The sequence below is a fragment of the Talpa europaea genome (assembly GCF_964194135.1).
Source record: "Talpa europaea genome assembly, chromosome: 2".
NCBI lineage: Eukaryota > Metazoa > Chordata > Mammalia > Eulipotyphla > Talpidae > Talpa > Talpa europaea.
This window is the reverse complement of record NC_140068.1, coordinates 61,329,122-61,352,745: the sequence shown is the minus strand read 5'-3', so window position 1 is coordinate 61,352,745 and position 23,624 is coordinate 61,329,122. Positions and strand designations below refer to the sequence as shown.

The window sequence follows — 23,624 nt, the reverse complement described above, 5'->3', positions numbered from 1 at the left end:
TATTCCACCCTATCTCTGAACAATTAAAATTTTTCTTTATAATTAAAATAAAATATAAACCAAAAAATTATTCTCAAATAAGTTTTTTTTAAAACAAGAGGATAAAAAGGAGTATCATATTACAAGAATTTTCCAAATGACTATGGATATAGAACAGTAACTTGAACATTTTAAAATTTTAATATAGTATTTAATATACTGCTATGATGAACAAATCTCTTCTTGAGGAATTAATATGGTTATTCAAAATATATATAATACATTTCTGAAGTACCTCTCCTTTCACACAGATTTTGAAGAGGTCCATGATCTCATTATATTTTTTTGCCACATAACTCCAAGGAGACTATTTTGAGATCGGAAAATTAGTTAGGAAGCACTTGTTGAAAGGCTTGCAGGTCTACGTAAATACAGTTCAACTCAGTAATACACTAATTAATAAAATACTCAACTCTCTGGTAAAGCAATCACTATATTAAAGAACTTGGTGGGTTATAGTCACACTAACTGGCATACCTTCATGGAAAGAGAAAGCTGACAGTACAAAAAACCTTATGCATTTTATGGGAGTAAGTTTGGAAATAGAACTAAGAGAATTTTAGCTCAAAAGAAATGCATCAGTTTTATAACTGTCAATTTTTGCCATTCCATTTCATGACCTACCACCTTTTCAATTATATATTTTCTACTATTCACTATAAGAAAAATGAGATCGGTAGTATTAGCTTAGTTCCCATATTAACTAAATATTAACTAATTACTAAATCAGAATGGGCAAGACTTTAATATTTCTAAGAACTTTTATGCAGTATAATGAAAATTATTTAAACTATTATATAACACAGTTTACATAAAATAATGAAGGCTTGATATATGTAAGAGTCATACTATGATGTAGTAGTTGCTATATTCCATTTTTATGCATTCTAATGCTCTGCTACTTACAATTGACTCTTGAGTTTTTAAGGCTAAAAGTTTACCTCAAAAAATGGTACTCCTAAGGCAAATATTTTCCCTTTCCACATTTTAACAGGGGTTGGCCACATTTATCCATTCATAACAAAAAGTATAAAAATGTTTAAAAATAAATTAGCTAATTAAAATATGACCTACTGTAAGGGCAGGAAGGACACTGAGCAGGTTTTCTGATCCAGCAGACAGGGTAAAGGAGGAGTCCTGGAGCCCTCAGTGGCTTTCAGGCTTTTATTGGGATTTACTAGTTACATGGCTGGCAGGGATGCTAGGGGGCCTCCCAGCCCCCCAGCAAGTCTTCAGTCTTTCTGGGCTCTCCGGCATTCTCTGCTTCTTCTGCTGGCATCCCTGTGACACCGCTCTTATAAACCCAGTCTAGCCCAGGTGAATCCCATCTACCTATGCCTACACCCTACTCCAGGTGCCCGCCATCAGGCATGCATTCAGGACCACAGGGTTCCATCATCTATCCCAATGGTGGGAGGGAAGAAAAGCCTAATACTTTTACCTTACCCTACAATCCACCCCCTCAAGGTTTTCTACCAGACAGTAATATACAAGTCTATACAAGTCATATATGTTTTTCTTGGCAATATGAACACTGCAGCCATGGCCCATAAAAGTACATAGAGGGCATCCCCTGGTGGCACAGTGGTTGAGCGCTGGGCTGCGAGGCTGCCCACAGCCTCTGCAGCGCCGGTTCATTCCCCGGCCACCGGCAAGGGGCCCACAAAAAAAAAAAAAAAAGTACATAGAATACAATACAATATAACAACACAATACAACAGAACACAAGTTAGTCCAGGCAAGGCACCAACCTAGTGGCAAAAGACAATTATTGGCACCAGCAGATAATCCACCACTTCTGCTGCTGAAGGCACTGCTCATGCGAGGGAGGGGAACCACTCATGGCATCTGCCGTCACACACGAGGAGCCGTCAGGCTTCCTGGCCTTCTCCAGCTGCAGTGTAAGCCACAAGCTGCACACCGCATCCACCCCCAGGATGCACTCACTCTTGGGTTGGCAATTCTGTACTCTTTGGTGGTAATTGCCCATCCCTCAGGGTGTCTGTCTGTGGTCACTCCAACACTCGGCTTTCGTAGCCACCAATGTGACATGCAGACCCCCACACTCAGGTCAACCCATTGCACAAGCACATGGGTTGGGGATCCGTGGATACAAGCTCCACATGCGGCCTCTCTCTGGTCCCCTCTTTGGCTGTGGGCTCCACCACAAGCCACGTTCCCCACATGTCCCCCAAGGACAGGGTCAGGTTCCTCAACTCCTCACCCTCACTCAACAATGAACAGGTGTTGCCTTCCTCAACATACTCAGTGCTTAACAGCCACTCATGGCTTCTCAATCTCAGCACCAGCTTTTGCCTTCTCAGTTCGCTTTTCTCCTCTGCCTAGCTGCTGGACAATACATCAGCTGCTTTTGGCCACCAAGGCCCACTGGCCACCCCCAGATTCCCATCTCCAGGGGTGTACAAACAATCCTCCCCCAGGGTCCCCAAAACGTATCAAACTGGCCAAGGTCCTCTGCCTTCTGGCGGGATTGTTACTCCATTAGTCCATCAGTCTCAAATCTATAAGCTTCTCCCTTTGTCTGCACTGGGGAGCTCTGAATCATGGTCCTTTCTTCCCCGACAATTCTTGCTGCCTTGGGGGTCATTGGCTGGTTCTCTTGGGCATCTCCTTCTCCAGGCGAGGTCTCGTCCCGCAGCTCCCGGAACTTGTCCACCTCCTGTGCCGCCATGACACCTCCAGCGTTGTCACAGGCTTTCAGTCTGCTACTCCTCAGACCCTCCAGGTCTTCGGAGGGCTCCATACCCATCTGCATGGATCATCCTGCCAACTACACCAAGTATAAGGGCAGGAAGGGCACTGAGCAGGTTTTCTGATCCAGAAGACCAAGTAAAGGAGGAGTCCTGGAGCCCTATGTGGCTTTTCAGGCTTTTATTGGGATTTACCAGTTACATGGCTGGCAGAGGTGCCAGAGGGCCAGGAGGCTGGTAGGCCTCCCAGCCCCCAGCAAGTCTTAACTCTTTCTGGACTCTCTGGCGTTCTCTGGTTCTCTCTGCTTCTTCTGCTGGCATCCCCATGACACCGCCCTTATAAACTCAATCTTAGCCCAGCTGAATTCCGTCTACATATGCCCACACCCTACTCTAGGTGCTTTTACCTTACCCTACAACTACATAAGATTTTGACAAGCTCTATGAATTACATTCTACATAGAGTTACATTGTATCTGGTCAATAAGTTTACTAAATGTTATGAATTCTTAGCCACAAATACATAGTTTATTGTTAGACTACGAGGACTACTAAATTCTTTCTGTAAATTTTTAAATGATTATTCAATTCAGAGCTTTTATAAATATGTTCAGTCAAACAAGAAACATCAGTATACTTAACATTATTTATTGAATAATTCATATTGTTCTACTAAGTCTTGTTTATTTTTCCATTAGTACTAAAATTTGTCAAAGTTCTTCAAGCATATTTCACTACTAGTATAAACAAGTTGAGATTCAACACTCAATTGATCATCGGTTTTTGTAGGGTAAAGTAAAAAGTATCAGGCTTTTCTGCCCTCCCGCCATCAGGATAGATGAGGGAACCCTGTGATCCTGAATGCATGCCTGATGGCGGGCACCTGAAGTGGGTACACCTGCACTAAGACTATGCTTTTAAGGGCAGCGTCACAGGGACGCCAGAAGCCGAGAAAGCAACAGCACAAGCCGAAGAGAAGCCGAGATCACCAGAGAGCCCAGATAGAGTGAGGATTTGCTGGGGGCTGGGAGGCCTGCTAGCCTCCCGGCCTCCCAGCCCCCCTGCCTGCCATATGCCTGGTGAACCCCAATAAAAGACCTGCAAAAATCCACTGAGGACTCTGACTCCTCCTTTACCCGGTCTGCATGGGATCAGGAAACCTGCACCGTGTCTAATCCTGTCCTTACAGTTTTAAATCAATTTTGCTATTAACTTTTTTCTAAATATTTAAAAAAATCTTTCCTCAAAGGTAATTCTAATGCTTATTGCAAAACAATATATTTAATGTTGCTGTTTACGTTCATATCTTCAACTATAACGTGAGAACAGTACCAAAATACCAAACATAAAGAATCTAGGTCTGGCAATAAAGTCATTCCATATAGTTTAGTTTTATCATGCTGTAGGGTAAGGAAAAATGTCAGGCTTTTCTGCCCTCCCGCCATCAGGATAGATGATGGATCCTTGTGGTCCTGAATGCATGCCTGATGGCGGGCACCTGGAGTAGGGTGTAGGCATAGGTAGATGGGATTCACCTGGGCTAGGACTGTGCTTTTTAAAGGCGGCGTCACGGGGATGCCAATAGAAGCCGAAAGAGAGGCCGAGAAGTAGCAGAAGCAGAGAGAAGGCTGGAGAGCCCAGATAGAGTGGAGATTTGCTGGGGGCTGAGAGGCCTGCTAGCCTCCCGGCCCCCCAGCATCCCTGCTTGCTGTGTACCTGGTAATCCCAATAAAAGCCTGCAAAATACCACTGAGGACTGTGACTCCTCCTTTACCCGGTCTGCATGGGATGGGAAAACCTGCACTGTGTCCAGTCCTGCCTTTACACATGCCCTGCATGTCTTAAACATTTCAGTGTTTAACTACTTAAGTTTAAAAACTAAAAAATGCCAAGCCTAAAGATATACCAAGCTTCAATAATCTAGTTTAGAAATCAAACACAAGTTATATTTTGATAGTACTAACATTTGTCAACAGTACAAAAACAAGATCATGAAACCATATAGTGAAGGTTTAATTGCCCTATTCTCTTTGTATATCTTTTAGGAATAAACTACACTCTTTCAAGCAGATGACAAAGATAAGTACAAGAGCAGCCGGGCTCTTTTTACGTATTTACTTGTGCATACAGTACCTGAAAGATAGCTAGGAAGATAATTATTGGGACCCCTAAAGGCTTTTGCTTCTAATAACAATAATTTGTAGAGTAATTTAGGGTTGACATTTTTCATTATTGCTTTTTTTTAAACAAGACTATTTATTTAAATGTTTCCCTAGCCCCATGATGTCTTAGAAAAGAGGAGACTGAGGCCCAAAGAAATTAAAATAATCTGACCAAGATCACAGCCAGAGAGCAAGAGAACCTGGAATTACATTACTGATCACAAATCAGTACTCCTTCAGCAGTACTTTCTACCACCTCCCAAAGTCCTTAATTAACAAGCATGTTAAAATAAAGGTTTCAGTAGCATATCAACAAAAGCATAGATGATGAAAGGTGAGATTCAAGAGCCATTTGATCCCTCCCCCTCCATTTTTCTTCCTATTAGCCAATTGAGGGTATTCACATGGATTTTTCCCTATGTAGCTCATTAGCTAATGAGCTGCTTTTAGATTTCAATCTTCCTATTTTTTTTCCTGCCGAAAGCAATCATTTGACATTTTAATTCATTAGGTTTTGTTTTAAATTATTGCTATTTCTGATACTGGAGACACAGACAAGCAGCAAAAACAAACAAACAAACAAAAAAAAAAAACAAAACCCAACAACCCAAAAAACATGATATTAAAAAAAAAAAACAACAAAAGTCTTGTAGTTAGAACTTCTGATTACGTCCCTTATTAGCTGTGGGGCCTTGGGTGAGTTCCCTAACTTTCCTGGGCCTTGATTTCCTCCTCTGTAAAGTAAGGATAAGAGTATTTACCTCAGATGGATTTATAAGGATGACAGCAATCCATCATATACATGCGCCAGGCACGATGCTCTCCTTCATCCCTAGAGTCCCTTTATTCTTCTTCACTTAAATACTTTATGGTGGCACAGATGGTGGAGCGCCGCGTTGTGAAGCTGGCCGCAGCCTCTGCAGTGCCGGTTTGATCCCAGCCAGCCAGCAAGGGTCCCACATGGCGGGCAGACCTCTCTCCTGTTGTGACCACTGCTCCCCTTAGCAGTGTATTTCCTCGGTCTGCCTGTTCTGTTCCCCGCTCTGTCTCTGGTGACACCCTCCCATAACTATGGCCTGTACCCCGGTTCTTGTGCAAATGAATAAATCAATCTTAAAAAAAATTCTTTACAGGTCTTAAATAGAAAAAGACAGACTGCAATTGCAGTATATATTGAAAAGTGAATAAAGAGTCATTGTATGTATGTTAAAAAAAGAAATCATATCCATGTAAGTACCTAAGCGACAATTCAAAGAAAAATTTTTGGTACTAAAATTCAAATATGCTTTGCTGACTTATATTTTAAGGCAACTGATTAATATCAGATTTGATGCTTAAAGAAAGTTTAAATTATAGATGCCAAAGTTAAAAATATCCTGTCTGTCTCACAATAGTTATGACTATTTACATTAAAGCAAAATATAAGATCAAAAACAACACCCTTGTGCTATTAAAACAGACTGAAGACAAAGTACACAACCGCATAAATCACTGAAATACCAGCTTCTAAAGTCAATGTCACTGGCAGATGAATTCTGGGCTTGGAATTATCCAAACTGAATGCCAGTTCTGGGCATCTAAGTAAATCCAGTGAGCAGTTGTCTTAGTATCCAGCATGGATAAATTACCCAGACAAGTGATGACAAATCTGTTTCATGTTAAGTGTTAACTATGATAAACAATGGGAATACAAGGCATTGAATATGGGTGCACTTTGAGACAAATCAAAGCTTTCCAGAGAAGAGCACCAGGATCAACCTCCAATGTCTTTCAAGGATGGAGAGAAATGCAGTCAGTCTATGGGATGGCCTTTAGTCATCCATTTCCAGAATCATCTGGCCTCATAGGAAAAAATGTTATCAGTAGTTAGCTTATTGAGAGATATAATGGACCATACTTCAATAGCAGTAAAATTCTGGGAGAGCTCAGTGACATAAAATAAGTGTTTTTTAAGACATAAGTGATAAGCCACATCCACTTTCTTTTTCCACAGGCATGGTGAGGTCAATGCTTTGTGTTCCTATCCATTTTCTCCTCCTCTTGGTCTCACAACCAGACTTAATTTTCTCACCTTTTCCTATATATTGGTTGGGCCGCTGAGTTCTTATCAACGAAATACAGGCAGAAGTGGGGCCTCCCTGGTGGCGCAGAGGTCAAGTCTCAGCACTATGAAGCTATTGGCAGCCAATGAAGCCAAGTTCAATCTCTGGCCAGGGAGCTAACCCACATGGTACAGCAGACCTTTTCCATCTCACCGCTACTGCCCTCAGCAGTGTATTTCAGTAGCTCCACCTGCTCTCTGCTGAATCCTCTTACCCCCCACATCTGGCCTACATCCCAGCTCTCGTATGCATAAATAAATAAAATAAATCTTAGAAAAAAAAAAGAAATATAGGTGTGATGTCTAGGTCAGGACCTAAATCTTCCCCTACAATATTCCCCTCTATCAGATGCACAGAATCTAGTGGAGGATTCTGAAACCCAGGATTACGGAATTGCTACATGGAAGAGGCCAAATACAGCAGACAGTACCACGAGCAAGAAATCTGGATCATATCACATAAATATCTTTCCATGAAAAACATACTTTAAAAACCTTCCTTTCAAGGTCATCCAATATCTTATTGTTTGGAGAGAATGTTGTTTTTTTTTATTTTTAAAAAATATTTATTTATTTATGCACACAAGAGCTGGGGTACAGGCCAGAGATGCGGGGGGGGGGGGGTGGCGGTGAGAGGATTCACCAGAGACAGAGTGGGGAACAGAACAGGCAGAGTGACTGAAATACACTGCTGAGGGGAGCAGCGGGCGAGTCAGGAGAGGTCTGCTGCACCATGTGGGCAGCTCCCTGGCCGGAGATCGAACTCGTGCTACAGTGGTTAAGGGCTTCATAGGTTGCTTCTTAACCCCTTGCAACACCAGGGAGGCCTGAGAACGTAGTTTTTTAAGTGAAGTGTTAAGGTGTATTCATTCTTTGCTTGCATATACACTGCTGTAACAAACACCTGTGAATGCATGATTTTCTCTATATTTCCAATTATCTGAAAATATGGCAAAGTGCTGAATCAAAGGATTTTTCAAGAGTTTTAATTAATATTGCCTTCCCAAATATTTGTAACAGTTAACACTCCCACAAATTGAGTGCACAACTAACATTCTTATTTTCCCACCTGAAAAAGTAAAGCTGAACTCAACTAAAGAAACTTCTGAGTTCACACATTACTGCAGGAAATGATTAGTACAATCCACAATAAGGACCAAAGTCAAATTTCTATTCCACTGATACATACGCAAATAAATCACATCCTTGACACAGTAATGTTACTGCAGTATACAGTTCTTCACACACAAAGAAAGCGTAACTAAAAGTTAAGTGGCTCCATGGAACTAGGATGTGAATTCTCGCAGAAGAAAAGAACAAGTAGAGAATTACAAAGCAATGAAGAGATACAGGTGTTAAATTGTCAGTTCACCCAGGTGTTAAATCATCAGAGAACAGCCTCAGACCAGCTTCCCATGGAACCTTCCATGGGTACATGCAAACTCATTCAAGGGTAGCCAAAACCAGAAGGTTAAATGTTAAAATAATTAAGATACCAGAAAACAAACACACTGCAGCTCTGTTGGATTACAGGAACAACAATAACAAAACTTCATTAAGCCATGGTTTAACTGATTTAGCCTCATGATGGAAAGTCTGTAAGCTGTACAGTTTGACGCTAATCAAGTTGGTAATGAGATTACAGGAAGTTTTAAGGACTCTTTTATCTCTTAAGAATGATTCAATGGAGTATCTTCTGATATCTTTTTAATTTTTATCTCAAGGAAAAGAATTACAAAGGATGGTGATGTGAAAACAACCAACTTTGGAAAGAACTGGAGAAAAGTAAAATTCTCCACTTTGATATTTTCTTGACCTAAATTTTAGCAACTACAGTTTTTTTTTCCCCCCTTTGGTGTTAACAGATAAACAAACACAGTGAAGTAGGATATAAGCATACTTAGATATACTAAATAAATACAATGATTTCAGGTTGTTATATTTGTTTTTTTTAATTTGTTTTGAATTCTTAACAGTTAAGAAGCTTATTTACTACTATTTCAGTGGTGATAGTTAAGGAATGTTACAGATTACGTCACCAAAATGAGACAAAACTAAGTGCCTCAACATTAAAGTATATTTTAGTAATAGTTTTTAGAAGACTTTCAATGAGATTACGTTAGTAATCTTGTTAGTCTTCACTGTCACCAGTGACACAGGCATCATTTTCTGGTGTCATCACAATGACTCAAGAACCCAGCAGTGGACAAGAAGATTGACAAGAAGAGATTACATTAGCAGGAAGAATACTGGAGCACCATGAAGTGCTGCTTCAGGACTGTCCATTAGGTCAGGTTTGTCCTGGGTTATGTCTGCATTTATGGTGTATTTGCATTCACACTATTAAAATGCGTGTGTATACAGTGTATATATGTGTAGATATAAATATATATTAATTTTCCCACATGAGCCACATAAAGAATACTTTCTGGCATTGACACAGCAATCAGAACTAGACAAAGCAATGACCTATTATAAATAAGAATTACTCAATATTAATGCATACTTAAATATGTGATTTTGCCTCTTTGGCACTCAGCTTCTATATTTGTAAAAAGGAAGAAGTTGGACAACTTCTAAGATTCTTTCCAGCCTAAATAAATAGAAGCTCTCCAGATCTGGCACCTGTCTACAACTCAGGTCTCATCTGTCATTCTCTGACTTCTTGGTCTCCTGGAAATCTTTAAGTTATTAAAATTCCCCTTGCTATCCCGAGCCTCTTCCTAGATAACAGTCTGCAGTAGCCCCTGTCCCACGCCTCATCTAGCCAAGTTTCACTAGTTCTTTCTTCAAGACTGGGCTACTTATCACTTCCACTGCAATGCACCTCCACTCTAGTCTTCACCTCCCTGTTAAAACTTAATCCTTTTAGAACCATCTGTAATTATTTCTTTCACTTTCTCTCTCACCTACTAAGCTGCATGTTCTTTTATGCCAAGAGCTGTGTGGATCTTGTTCACCATGGTATCCCTGACCCCTGGAACAATCCCTGGCATTTAGCAACTTCCCAAATATTTGTTAAATGAATAAATAATGGGATTGTGCTAACTAAGCAACTGAATGCCTCAAGCTGAAAGTAATTTCTAACTTCTCCAAAAAGGTTATAAAGCAGGTTATTAGGATCCTACCACCAATTTGGCTCAACCAAATCAAATATGCTAACATTTACTGTTCTCCTTGCAAAGACAAAAGAATCCAAAGTTTTAGATTAAACTTGTTGCCTTTCCTGTGTTTCTAACATGCTCTGGTTGTTAATGGTAATATTACTACTAAATATACACTGAATAAAATCATTTTAGTGAAAAGAAAGAATATTTTAAACTAATATTTTTCTTCTTTAACTATCCTTACCATTTATGACATATATACTTATGAATTATAAAATAGATATTGAAAAACAATGAAACCCAACTGTATCCAATTCACATATATGCAAATTAATGCTAACAAAGGATTTTCTTTAGTGTTAACACCTAATCATCTAGTAGCTAACCATTAATGATATGTACAAAGTACACCTATACTTTAAATCCACAATCAAAAAACTTTTCAAAGATATATTTTTCTGCAAATTAAATTGTTGTCATATCACAAGAATGAAAGTGTTGAAAGATGAATAAGAAAATATACATTAACTATGTACATTAAGCAAATTAATGTTTTTGTTATACATTCATGTTTTCATAACCTTGAAAGAAAAAGAATCAAGTTTAACTCCCTGCTCTTATGAAAGGGTAGCAAGTAAAATCTTTAAATAGAAAGTTTATCACTAAGAAAGAGTCTAAAATTTAAGTAGTGTGAAATGTGCATAAAAAATATCATTTAGCACATGTCTACTAAAGCCAGCCACTAAGCTATGTGTGGTGTTAGGGGTAAAGCAACCACATGAAACTGCAGATGAGAGGAATTAAAAAACCATGAACAGAATCCCACTACCACTCTGACGTCCTGAGGACATCACAGGGGCCCCTCTAACCATGAAAAACAATGATTAAAGCTAGGTTTTAGAAATGAAGTTTAAAAAATATATTAAAATATAGAAACAGCATGCAAAGATCCAGGACTAATTTAGAGGATAGTGAATCTAATGAATTCAAAGAAATAACTGTGGGGTGTGTATGTGGGAGGAGTGTGAGGAGGGGGAGGCAAAAACAGAGGCTAAGGAAACAGGTTGTTTCCATTTCTAGCATATAGGAGGAATATCAAGGAAAAAAACATCCAACACCCAATAATCTTGATTAACATTATAGGATCCTTCCACCAATTTGGTTGAACTCACAAAAAATAAGAGCAATCTCCAAGGTCAAAAAGAAATACATTTCAGAAAACCACATGATAAACTGATAGTGAAGAAAAGGCTGCCATCAGGCCATGTGTTAATCTGAGTGGTCAGAGGCTAAAATTTTAATGGTCATGTGGTAGGAGGCAGATGTTTAGCAAAGCAAGGTGGCTAGTTGGAACTAAAACCTCCATATAAAGGTGGGATCCTTAAATGGTCACTCCCTTAGGAAAATTAGGAGGAATAAAAAATACCTTCTGACAAAGACAATAGGAAAACTTATTCCACTCAGTCTAGTACATGAAGGGGAAAAAATATCTGGGGCATCTGTGACTATAGTTTTCCGCTTGCCCAAGTTTGTGATTCAAATTTATACCATAGATTCATATTCTTCTATTCAAAACCTTCAGTGACATGTATGTTTCAGAATTTAGAATTTGTCACTTTTTATAATATGGGAGAAACATATCACAAATTAAGTAATATTCCAGTATAATCTGCACAGCATAACATAACAGTATTTCTGTAGCACAACATATAAAATTTCATGATAGGTAGTATAAAGATTGTAACAGGTGATATCTCACCACCAGATGATTTATGAAAAAGAGTTCTGATCTTCTGAGCTTTTTGGATTTTCAAATTATATACCTAGACTTGCACTAGATGGGAAGTTCCAAGTGCAAAAATCAATGTAAGATGCTTCTAAGATGATAGCACTTATAAGACCTACCAAAACAAATCAAAACACCACAAATCCTCTCTAATAGATCCCAGGCTTCCCAGAGTTCCCACAGATGAAATGTTAGTCAGCATGATTTGAGCCTAGAAGGATAAAATACACGAGGAAACATAGAGAGTGAGGATCAAACAAAGCAATAGCAGAACCAGAACTTCACATAAAGGCTATATGATAGACCTACAGTATATAAACTGGGTTGTGTTCAAGATGGCAAGGAAATAAAAGGGAAACTTTAATTGGAAAATGCATGCTGAAAGCAGACCACATACTTGAGATACTCAGGAGGGCAAGAGAGCAGGTGGAGTGTGGTGGAGGATGGTGTTACTCTGGAGGTGGGAAAACTACAGTGACTGCATCTGAGAGGAGAAATCTTATCTTGTGAAAAAATAAACAAGGATCATTTTTAAAAGGAGAAAAATACTTATTGTCACAAAGGGCAAGATTTCATCTTTTTATAGCCAAATAATATTCCATTGTGGATATATAACACATCATCTTTATCCACTTATCTGCTGTGCTTTGGTGGTGGCAGTGGTGTGGTAACATTTGAAGAGGTGTGAACCTATTTCCCTAAACTGTATACAATGTTATAAGCCAATGCTACTCAACTATAAAATATAAAAAAGAGATAAATAAGTGATGTTATATAAAAACAAACTAAGTTATATAAAAAATTATGAAAAACTCCAGAACTGAAAAATAGAAATAAAATTAAAAACTAATGATAAGCAAAAGCAGACAAGAGACTACTGAAAAGAGTAAATAAGTGCAAATATATCTGAAAAACAGCATTAGAAACTATAGGAGGTATACTTAGAGATACAAGGATGTAGTGAGAAGGTCTAGCATATGCATGATCATATTTGAAGGAGTAAAAAGAAAGGGTGTAGACATCAATCAATGATAACTGAACTGCTAAGAATTTTTAAGTACCGATGAAGGATACAGATTCTAAGATACTGCAAATCAACAAGTGGTAAATAGGGCAAATAAAAAGAAAACCATATCTGTACACTCATACACTACAGAAGGAAAAGATTAACAGGATTTTAACAGCAGCCATAAAAATCACAGATTACCACAGGGCAAGTGGAGTAATAGAGTACTTCTTCAGGGCAACAATAGTAGCAGTAAGAGTAAGATATTATTTTCAAAAAGAAAGTAACTGTCAATATGTAATTGTATATCTAGAAAAACTATCCTTCAAAAATGTGGGTAAAATAAACATTTTTCGACAAAAATAGAGTTTATCACTAAAAAACCTCACTAAAGGGGCTTTACAGAGATATACAGTTCAAGAAAATCTGAACATAATGAAGGAATGGTGAGCAAAGAAGTTGAGGGAGAGATGCCTAAATAAACACTGTATTAAATAATGCAGTCTAACTTTGGGGGTTAGAAGAATGGTGGACAGGATAACACAGGATAATAATAATGGATAATACCGGACAATAATAATGTGTGAGTAAGAAGTAGGAAATTGAGGTTAAGAGTTTCTATTTTTTTTTTCCTTTGGAAGGATAAAAAGATAACATTGTACTGTAGACTTTGCACATGATTTTTAAGGGTAATCACTAAATAACAGAAATATTATATATAATATATAAACTATGAAATGGGGATGGAATTGAATTAAAATTGAAGTAACTAAAGGAGGGGGCAAACAAACACAGAGAAATAGTAAAGGCAAGAAATAGTAAAGGCATGATTACACGGCAGTAGTAGCATTAATGGCACTAGTAGTGGCAACACAGCAAGTGTACCAGAAATGGTTAATAATAGTGTTGGTGGCAATAACTGACGTTCATTGCATTTTTGTCTGCCAAACTCAGGGCTACGTATTTTACTCATTGTTTCACTCATTCCCTACCAAATTGAAATGGGTACCATTATTAGTCTTCATTTTACAGATAATGTTTATTGCTGATGTAAACCTAAACAAAAAATAGCTAGAGGAGATTTCTGGGAGTTTTTAAATAACTGATTGGCTTACCGATAACCTTTAGGTTACTGGCCCGGGCAATAATCGGCACTTAATAGGAAGTCTACAATTTCATGCTTGTATTTCACCAATCAAAGACACAGACTATCCAAAGAGGTTATGTTCATTTTCTTTGGACTTGTGAGTTTGTTTCAAGAAGCTAGGTGGTGAAAGCAAGGGTATAACTAGGGGTGGCATGCTGGTTGCTAGAACAGGTGGAGGAGTCCAAGGAGAGTTGGGTGTTGGTTGGTTGTTTAAAATGGAGATACTTGCAACATGCTTATGAGAGAAAAGATACAGATGGCAGAGAGAACTGCTAATGAAGAAAGGAGTAGAGTTATAGTTTGAAATATAAGTGCTAACCTGAGGAGAACAATCAAATGATCAGGCCAAAAAGCAAAATCACACAAAGTAGACCAAGATCTAGCTTCTCTTTCTCCTGAGTAGTCAGGAATGGCACATCATGAAATCCTCTACAAGACAAAAGATCCATCTTAATGATGCATCAGAGAGAAACCTTATGGACACATGATGAGTGACAGGGAAGAGGAGTATCTTCACACACTTGAAATAAAGGAAGTAAAAGCAGCAAAACAGCTATCCGAAGACTGGGCTTCAAGGTGCAATTTTCTATGTGGTCTGTGCTTTCACTCAACTGCACTAAGACAGACTATTACTTATTACTTACAGTTCATCATACAACTGACACTGGGTATGTCATTCAACTATTCTTCCCTTTATGAAAAACAAAAGATAGTGCAACTTCCACATAGCATAAATACCTAAGAAGGAACACTCAACATTTCACTTCACAAGCAAACAATATATATATTTCTCACAAAAGGGAAAGGAGTTTACTACGTAAAACTGAAGAATACATTTTTTAATGTCAAGAAATGTGACTTTACAAATTATTTATCTGCACTATGATTATATTTGAAGGTTCTCTCAGTAGCTACTGACTCAGGAGCTGAGTCACCTAAAATACAACTCTCTAAGGAAAGCATCCTTGGCCCTCAGGGAACAGGGTTATATGTCACTATGACCTTCTTTACCAAGCTATTGAAACCGTAATAAGTTTCAAAGAACACTCGATCCCAGCATCAGTGAACTTAAAGAGAGGAGGTAAGATATTTAAAGGATATTTACACATCAAAAGCTGAGAAAGAGATCCATGGTAACTAAGTGCACAGATTACATTACAAATAAGACTTCAGCAGCTATTTATTAAACATTAAAATTAATATGGCAAAGTACCAAAAATCTAGGTTTTAATTTAAAATGCTGCAAGCTAATATTGCAATTAAAATAGGAATTTGCCTACTACATATATAATTTTATATATTTTTCTCTATATATAAATTTTTAAACTTCTAGAGCCACTTTCAACAAATCAATTTCATATACCAGTTCTATACAGTTTCTAAGAAAGTACTGGATAACCACATTGATGACCTAAGGGGGGAAAAAAATCTAAAATAACCCAAGCATAATTAAATTATACCATAAAAAAAGATTTCTCTTAAAATGAGGAAATAAATCCGTCTTGTTCCACTAGCTGATATAAAACTTCCTTAATTATTATTTTAATCATTTCTAAATCATGCTCCATATTATTACCTAAACCTCTTTGCCACTCCTGTTTCCCCCACTCCTGCCAATTTCTAAACCTCACATGATCTCTCTTCTCCCCTCCTGAGATGTTGAGCATTGTCCAAGAACATCAAAGGGCCATACAGAGGGGAGCCCTTACAAATTTAAGAAACGAATAATAATCAGCTTGAAAGCTTTCCAGAGGTGTATTTTCCCTACTTTTTCTTGACTACATAACAAATAATCTATAGTGTTCTAAACCATTTCCACACTCAGAATGGGTTTGTTCTTTTCAATATAAAAATGAGAGCATATATCTAGATAATAATAGTTAAATGAGAACAACTGCAAACATAGCAAAATACTTTTATGCAAATTAGTATACTTCTCATATTGAAAGTTAGCTCAGTGTTCAGTAAACTTTTATACATTGTTCCAATTAATTTTATTCAATACTTTGCCTACTTTTTGGATCTCAGCACTATAGAAAGTTCTATTAAGATATCATAAATAAAGGGCCTCCCCGGTGGCGCAGCAGTTGAGCGCTGGGTTACAAAGCTGCCCGCAGCCTCTGAAGCACAGGTTTGATCCCCGGCTGCTCCCCAGCCATGGGAGGAGGGTCCCACATGGCGCGCAGACCTCTTCTGCCGCCCGCTGCTCCCCTCAGCAGTGTACTTTGGTCCTTCTGCCTGCTCTGCTCCCCACTCTGGCTCTGGTGAATTCTCTCACCCTCCCGCGCTTCTGACTGTACCCAGTGCTTGTATAAATATATTAAATAAATAAATAAATCTTTAAAAAAAATATTATAAAAAAAGGTATATATAAAATCAAGCTGTTTATATATATTAAGCAAACTTATGCAAGCAACTAAACTTTTAGAATTAAATTTTTATTCTGTTTACTCATAAAATTTCTTTATTTGAAGATATTTTATACATAAAATTAAAGCAACAGGAATTTTGTGGTAATTTTCCAATATTTGCCTGGAACAAAACAAAGTGTATATTTCCCACTGTCTTTACCAGCTATTCTTTTTTTTTAAGATTTATTTATTTTATACAAGAACTGGGGTACAGGTCAGAAGCACCGGAGGGTGAGAGAATTCACCAGAGCCAGAGCAGGGAGCAGAACAGGCAGACTGAGGAAGTACACTGCTGAGGGGAGCAGCAGGCGCGGCAGGAGAGTTCTGCTGCACCATGTGGGACCCTTGCCGGCCGGCGGGGATCGAACCAGCACTGCAGAGGCTATGGACAGTTACTCAGCACGCCGCTCAACCGCTGCACCACCGAAGAGACCCTTTATCAGCTATTTTTATAAGAAACGCAACCTTATTTTTTTTCTTAACTTGGGAAGAACCATTTATAACCATTTATAAAATGATAGTATCTTTCAAACATAAGAAATATAACTTGAATTACTTATGTTGTGGGGTAAGCTCATGAAAACCCCAAGAGGTTTAGAATGGGAAACAATAGGATTACTAACAACCAATTTGACTTTGCATAATGTTTGGTTTGATAACAGTAATGACTAAGTTTGAATTTTGATCATCTTAATAGGGTATTTTAATAATATAGCATATATAGAAATTATTAATAGGGGTTATCATCACAATGAATCATATACCAGGGCTATAAACTTTCTAGGATTCCCTCTACAGATGTTACCTTTGACCAGCTCTTTTTTGCTGTTCTTTAACCTTGACACTGCACTTGGGTAGGTACTGGGGGTCTCATGGGATCTTTTTACCTTATAATATGACTTGGGTTATTCTTTAGGCCATCAACTACAAAATAGAAAAGGGAAAGCAAATAAAACGTAAAACAGTTGTAATCAAGATGGTCAATGCTTGCTAATCCTTGGATGTCTTATGTGCTATCTAATAGGTATACAAAGGTACATGGAAAAGGAAGAGAGGATGTGCAGATGGACCAGAATGTCAAAGTAACACTGCTAAGTGGTTAGTTTTCATGTGCAAAGAGCAACATTACTATAGGGAAGGATGGAATAAATATTTTAACCTGCTCCAGAAGTACCTTAAAATATAGAATCCTTATCTAGATTATTAAAGTTGCCATATCCTTTAAATTCAATATACAGTTGCTGATTATGGTAAAGCTTTTCTGAATATATTTCTCTTCAAGAAACATACTGTCACTGAGAAAATGGAAAAATACAGTAGTGTATTTTAGTTGGTCTGCCTGTTCTGTTCCCCGCTCTGTCTCTGGTGAGTCTTCTTACCTCCCCCACATCTGTCCTGTACCCTGGTTCTTGTATAAATAAATAAATCTTTAAAAAAAAAGAAAATGGAAAAATAATCTGAGACTATGTCTAGAGTTTATCTCCACCTTCTTACCATGTAAATTCTGTTCCTAGATGTTGACAAATGATTTCTTTAAATGTATGCATTATTACCATTAAGCATCATTTTATAAATCACTATAATTAACAATTTTCTTCACCCATCAACCTAAAGGTAAAAAATGATCTTTTAAACCAGTACTTTAAATAATATTAAATGCACATATCATAAGGATTCTTAATCCATAAATTAACCTGTTACCTTAAAAAAAATCACAGAACCAAGAACTCTCTTCTTATAATTTTCCAATCTAAACTCTAACCTGAAAAGTTACACACAAAGCAAATGAATTAAAATTAGTTTGGTTTAAATTGAATTTCTTTTGGTTTCAAATCCATAATTATACATGTGCTCTTTTCCTCTCTAATAGTATTTAATATTTTCAACACTGAAATACTAACTACTTAATTCTAGTGCTGAGTTCTTAGTTAATGCTTCAGTGCTCGTAGAGAAACTTGGTTATGTATTTGCATCTCTTAATAACAAGCGTGACTTGCTTTTTATAACTGGTATGTTATTGAAAGCCTGTGAATAAGTCACTAAAGCAATCTACTGTTACTTAAAGGAACATCAAGAAGAATTCTGAGCAAAGCTGCTCTCTTACAATTCTATACATATAACATATGTTCAGATTTCATATATCATCTTTTTAGAAAGTAGGATATGTTAGTAATGTTATCTCTGTCTTTCCAAATTCTACCCCCAAATTGGTTTTAAACAAAGATCACTTATTTCATGACTTGTTGGAAAAGTAAAATATTAAAAATAAAAAAAATGAACTCCATAGTTCTTGTCTTTTGCTCATTTGCTTAAGTTACACAATTCTTCATGCATATTGTAGAGATTGCAATTGGTTAAAGAGCTCAGTTCCACACAATGTCATACAAACAGGATGGGTGTTTTGATGACTTGACCATGCAGACTAATATACTTCTTTCCCCCACTCTGTTAATAGAGAGTATTACTAAATAAACCACAGATAACAATTAAGCGTAGTGGTTAAAAGCTATAAAAGTTAATTACCTCCTTGAATCTGTTAAGCAGTGATAAATTAATAATGCAAAGCTTAGAATTTGGCATATAGCAACTGCTCAATAAAAGTGTAGCTCATATGGTTATTGATATTAATATTTCAGTATAAGTTCCTACTCAGCTGCTTTCTTTAAACACAGAATCTTCCTATATTCCATATCTTCAATAGCACCCCAATTGTTAGCATGCTAGAGACATAAGATAAAAATCTCCCACCTTGAAAATTATTAAATGACCTTTCCTGAGCTGCAAGATCAATGTCACTAAACAGTCTGAGATGGAAAAGTCAAAATTTATCTGACTAATGTTTTAATGAAATACTCCAACCTGTGAATAGTCTCTGAAATGTATTGATCTGCACTTTCTAGCATTTAGCAAAACTATAACCGCTCTCTTTCATACTATGAAGATTTGTTAGACTGACACATACCTTGAAGACATGAGTCATGCTTCCAGAGTTGGGGAAACTGATAGAAAGATGGCTAAATGATTCAGCATGCTGCAGCAAAATGAGCTGGTCATGAATTTATAATTTCTACTTCTGTTAGGTGCCCTGGCCCTGGAGGCCTCTCTCAAATATAACACATGATACTGTAATCAACCAATTTTGTTAAACATTCCCTCAGGAAAGGAGTATGGCGTTTTCTCATCAGACAAGCATCTAGAATCAAAATTATTCAATTTTATGAGATGACAGTCACACAAGGCTGGATAACCCTTATAGTAATATGCAGCTGTAAGCTTCATCAAGCTTTCCTTATACAGATAATGGGACTAAAGTCAATTCTAACACTGCTGCCATTTTCTTAGCTGCATGAGGCAGACACTGTAGAGGGCCTGCAGCAAAAGAAAACCAGAAATGGGTAAAGGAAGCCAAATGGGAAATGAGTATGGCTATACCTGTGTCTCTCCTACCAACACTGTTCTTTACTGATAAACACCATAAACCATAACAGGGCAGATCCTGAGCAACTCAAAAAGCCTTAAAAGCAACCAGAGCAACTATTCTGATGTAGCCTTACTTATAAGAACCTCACTACCCAAAGCTCGTGAAAGCCTTATTCTAAGCCTATTTGTCCTTCAACAACAAAAAATTTACTATGTTAAATCAAATGGAACATTTATGTTAGAAATACATTTCTAACTAGATTAAAGGCTTTTTCCCATCAAATAACCATTATTAAAGAAACATGTCATAAATTAACTGTTTTCATTCAAAACTGCACCTCTCAAAAGCTGGGAAAGTACATCCTTTTTTGACCACAGCACAGTCATTCCACCCTGCAGTTTCCGAGAAAGGGACAAAGAAGTGTGTCAGGATGTGTAAAATGAAATCACCATCATATGAAGTGCAATTTCCACATAGAATTGCTGGACTCTATTTCAATGTGATATGGTTACCTACAACACACACACACATACACACACAAAATCTCAGCAGTGATACTGAAAAAGTATTTAAAAACTATGCAAAATGTATTTAAGGAAACTAGGGTGCCAAATTTGACCTTCCACGAATCCCTCTTTATTTATTTATTTATTTTTGGTTATGACTGTGCAACTCTAATTTCCTCTAACCTGGAAAGGAAAAAAGAGTTAAAAAGTGCCTAACCCAGCATGTGCAATTCCTGGGTATCTTTATAGTAAAACACACACACACACACACACACACACACTCACTCCCCCCCCCCCCATCAAGACCTTGGAAATCAGCAGAAGAAATAAAAATGGCTCAAGGACAGTTGCAGGCTAACCCAAGGAGACACCTGCAAGCTTGGAAATGTCAAGCCCAGGGGCTGCCCAACCCGGAGTTGCCAAAGCTGCAGCATTATCTACAGGGAGCCCAGGCCGCGCCGCTGGCATCCAGGGCGCCTCTGCCGTGCGCATGTTCCACTTATATAAAGAGATGCTTACAGTCCAGGTGCTTTTTCTTGGGGCCCATCACTTCATGAGTGGTGGCTTTGCAGACCGCTCTCGCCACAGCGGAGCCTGTCACGCTGTACTGAGCGGCGGCGATCCGATCCGTGAGCGTTTGGCCCGACATCTTCTCCGGCCGCGTCTACCGCCTCCTCTTCTGCGGGAAAGAAGATACGGTCCTGCTTTAACCTGCAGACCCTACCCTCCGCGTACCCAGGCCTTGCCTCCTCCAGCCGCACGGCGGCTCTCTCCTCCGCGGTCCCCGCCCTGCACCTCTCCGAGCCAGCGACGCGCTGAGCCCCTCTCCCACGACGCGGTCTAGACTGTCTGGATGGAGGTGTGTGTGTGGGGGGGGGGGGGTCGTCACGGAACCCCAGGGCGGGCTCCGGTCCCAGCATCGTGACAGTAACCCCGTCCCACCCTTCCGGCGCCCCCCGCTAACATTCAGCACTTTCTCTGCAACCTGATTCCCAGGTGCCAGACCAGCTCCAGCGTGTTTCGGGCTTATGCCCTGGATGCCGTGCCCACCAGGAGTCCACCTCCCGGGCGCAGCGCTTCCTCCCAGCAGTTTGCAGGCTTCGGAAAATGGATCGGATACCCAAGCCCTGACCGCTTCCCTCCTCCTCCTCGCGCTGCTGCAGTAATGGGGCTCGTCCTCCCTTGGTGGTGAGGATTATCCTAGCGTTGCGCCATGTTATGCCCGCGCCTCCCTTTCCTTCCTCGCTGATGCTTCCAAAGCCCCGCCGAGGGCCTTCCCGGGCCGCCTTCCTCGCCCCCAAATCCCCGCCGCAGGGGCCGCCCGGGGCTCTGCGGAGGCGCCCGAGTCTCCGAGCGCCTCGCCCTTCCTGGCAGCGGAGCAGACAGGCTGACAGCCCAGCCCAGCCCTCCACCCGCCCTCGAGCGCGGCGCGGAGCTGTCACCCAGCCGCTGCCTTTCTCCGCGCCCGAGGATCATCCTCTCCGGAGCCCAGCCCGGCCCTGGCACGGGGGAGGGGGCCGAACCCCGGGTCGCCGGTACTCACCCCGCCCCGGGCACGGCGCCGTCCGCCGCGGGATGAGCGCAGCCTGGGCCGCCGAGGGAAGCCGCCGCCGGGTGGGTGTGCGCGGCTGCAGGGGGACCCGGTGTCCCGGGGCGCGACACTCCTGCCCAGGCCCGGCCCCCGCCCTCCACTCCGCGGTCCCTGCGCCCGCCGCTGGTGGCCCCGAGAGCCAGAACCCGCCTCCACCAGCGCCGCCGCGTCTCCCCAGCACTCGGCGCTGCGTCCCCATCCCCGCCCCCACCTCAGCTGTGGCTGCTCCAGCGAGTCAGGTGACGGCAGCGGACAAACCCGGGCGCGCTCTCCCCGGAGCGCCAGGAGGCCCCCTCCCCGCTACTCACACACGCCGCCCCCCGGGGCCGCGAGCTTACAGGCGAGGGGCCGCCGCGCCAGAGCATCCCCGTCCAGACAGAGAGGAAGGAGGCGGGGAGCCGGCGAGGCCAACACCCACCGAGCCCAGCACCCTGCGCTAGGCGCCCCGCCGCCAGCGCGCCCGCCGGACCCGCACCCAACACGCACTGCGCGCGCGCGCACCGTGCACACCTGCCGGCCGGCGGCGGGGCGCGCTGGGGGCCGCGGGGGCGTTGGCGTGGCCCCGCCGCGGTGCGCCTCGTGTGCCTCTGGGTGAAGGCCAAGGGTGGGGCGTCGTCGCGCGCTGCCTAGCAGAGCCCGGCCCCCTCTCTCCGCTACGTTTTGTTTCTGACTCCCACGGTTGTCAAAGGCTGCCGCGGCCCGCACGGGCAGGGCCATTGAAAATGTCAGGTTCTGCCAACCAAACGCGCCCGTTTACCTGCTTGGCTTTCACTCCAAGGCGTTCTCTTCTTGTCTCAGTCACAATCAGAAACTGGGGTGGACAGGTAATTGTAGCCACTTTAGTATCCAATGCGTACTGAGGTCGGTCGCAAAGACGAATTAAGTAACAAGCCATCTATCGAGTCCCAGATGATATTCACAGTAAACATTTGGGTTTGTAAAGGAAACTCCCGTACGCTTAAGAAGTAATTTCCGCCAATTAAAGTGCTTAAATGGTTGAAATATGTTTGAATTGCATACATGAATTTCTAAATAGGAATTTGGGCTCCGTTCATAGTTTCACGTGTTGACATTTTCAAAGACTTATTTATTCTAACCTAAAAAGAAAGTTTGACTTCTCAAAATAGACTCAAGATCAGAACTTCATTTGTGATTTTTTTTGACATTTTTCCTTTACCTGCTTCTATTTACAAAATTATCAATTATCTACAGATGTTGCGGTTTTGTTGAGCATTCCTCTTTTATTTAATATGGTGTTCAGTATGAAGACAAGATTTCATAACTGTTGGGAGATTAGAATGTTAATCAAAGCATGATGGTTAAGGAAAGAAAGCCCAAGACCTCAAATATTAGGTCTCAAATATTAACCTTACCATGTGCTCTAGCAACACCAGAGATATTTACCCAAGAGAAATAAAAATACATTTCCATTAAAAAGTTATACTCAAAGTCGTTTATAATGGAATGTTGTGTATCCTGGTGAACAGGATATCCTGTTCACCTGTATATCCTCCACACTGGAAGAAACCCAAATGTTATTCTGTATATAAATGGATAAACAAATTGTGGTACATCCACACGAGGGAATACTACTAAGGAACAAGGAACAAACTAGCAAATGAGATGAATCTCAGAT

At 40.2% G+C, this 23,624-nt stretch overlaps 1 protein-coding gene across 29 annotated transcripts in view; it reads right to left on the bottom strand.

Moving 5' to 3' along the window:
- SNAP91 (synaptosome associated protein 91) overlaps positions 1 to 21,046 on the bottom strand; it is a gene marked incomplete at both ends in the record, with an annotated part of 119,807 nt that extends 98,761 nt beyond the window's left edge. For all 29 annotated transcript variants that reach the window (XM_084227825.1, XM_084227801.1, XM_084227798.1 and 26 more), the window contains one exon: positions 20,917 to 21,046. In XM_084227825.1, the coding sequence (XP_084083951.1) occupies positions 20,917 to 21,046 (130 nt within the window). The remainder of the gene's footprint in view (positions 1 to 20,916) is intronic.
- Positions 21,047 to 23,624: the final 2,578 nt, after the last annotated feature.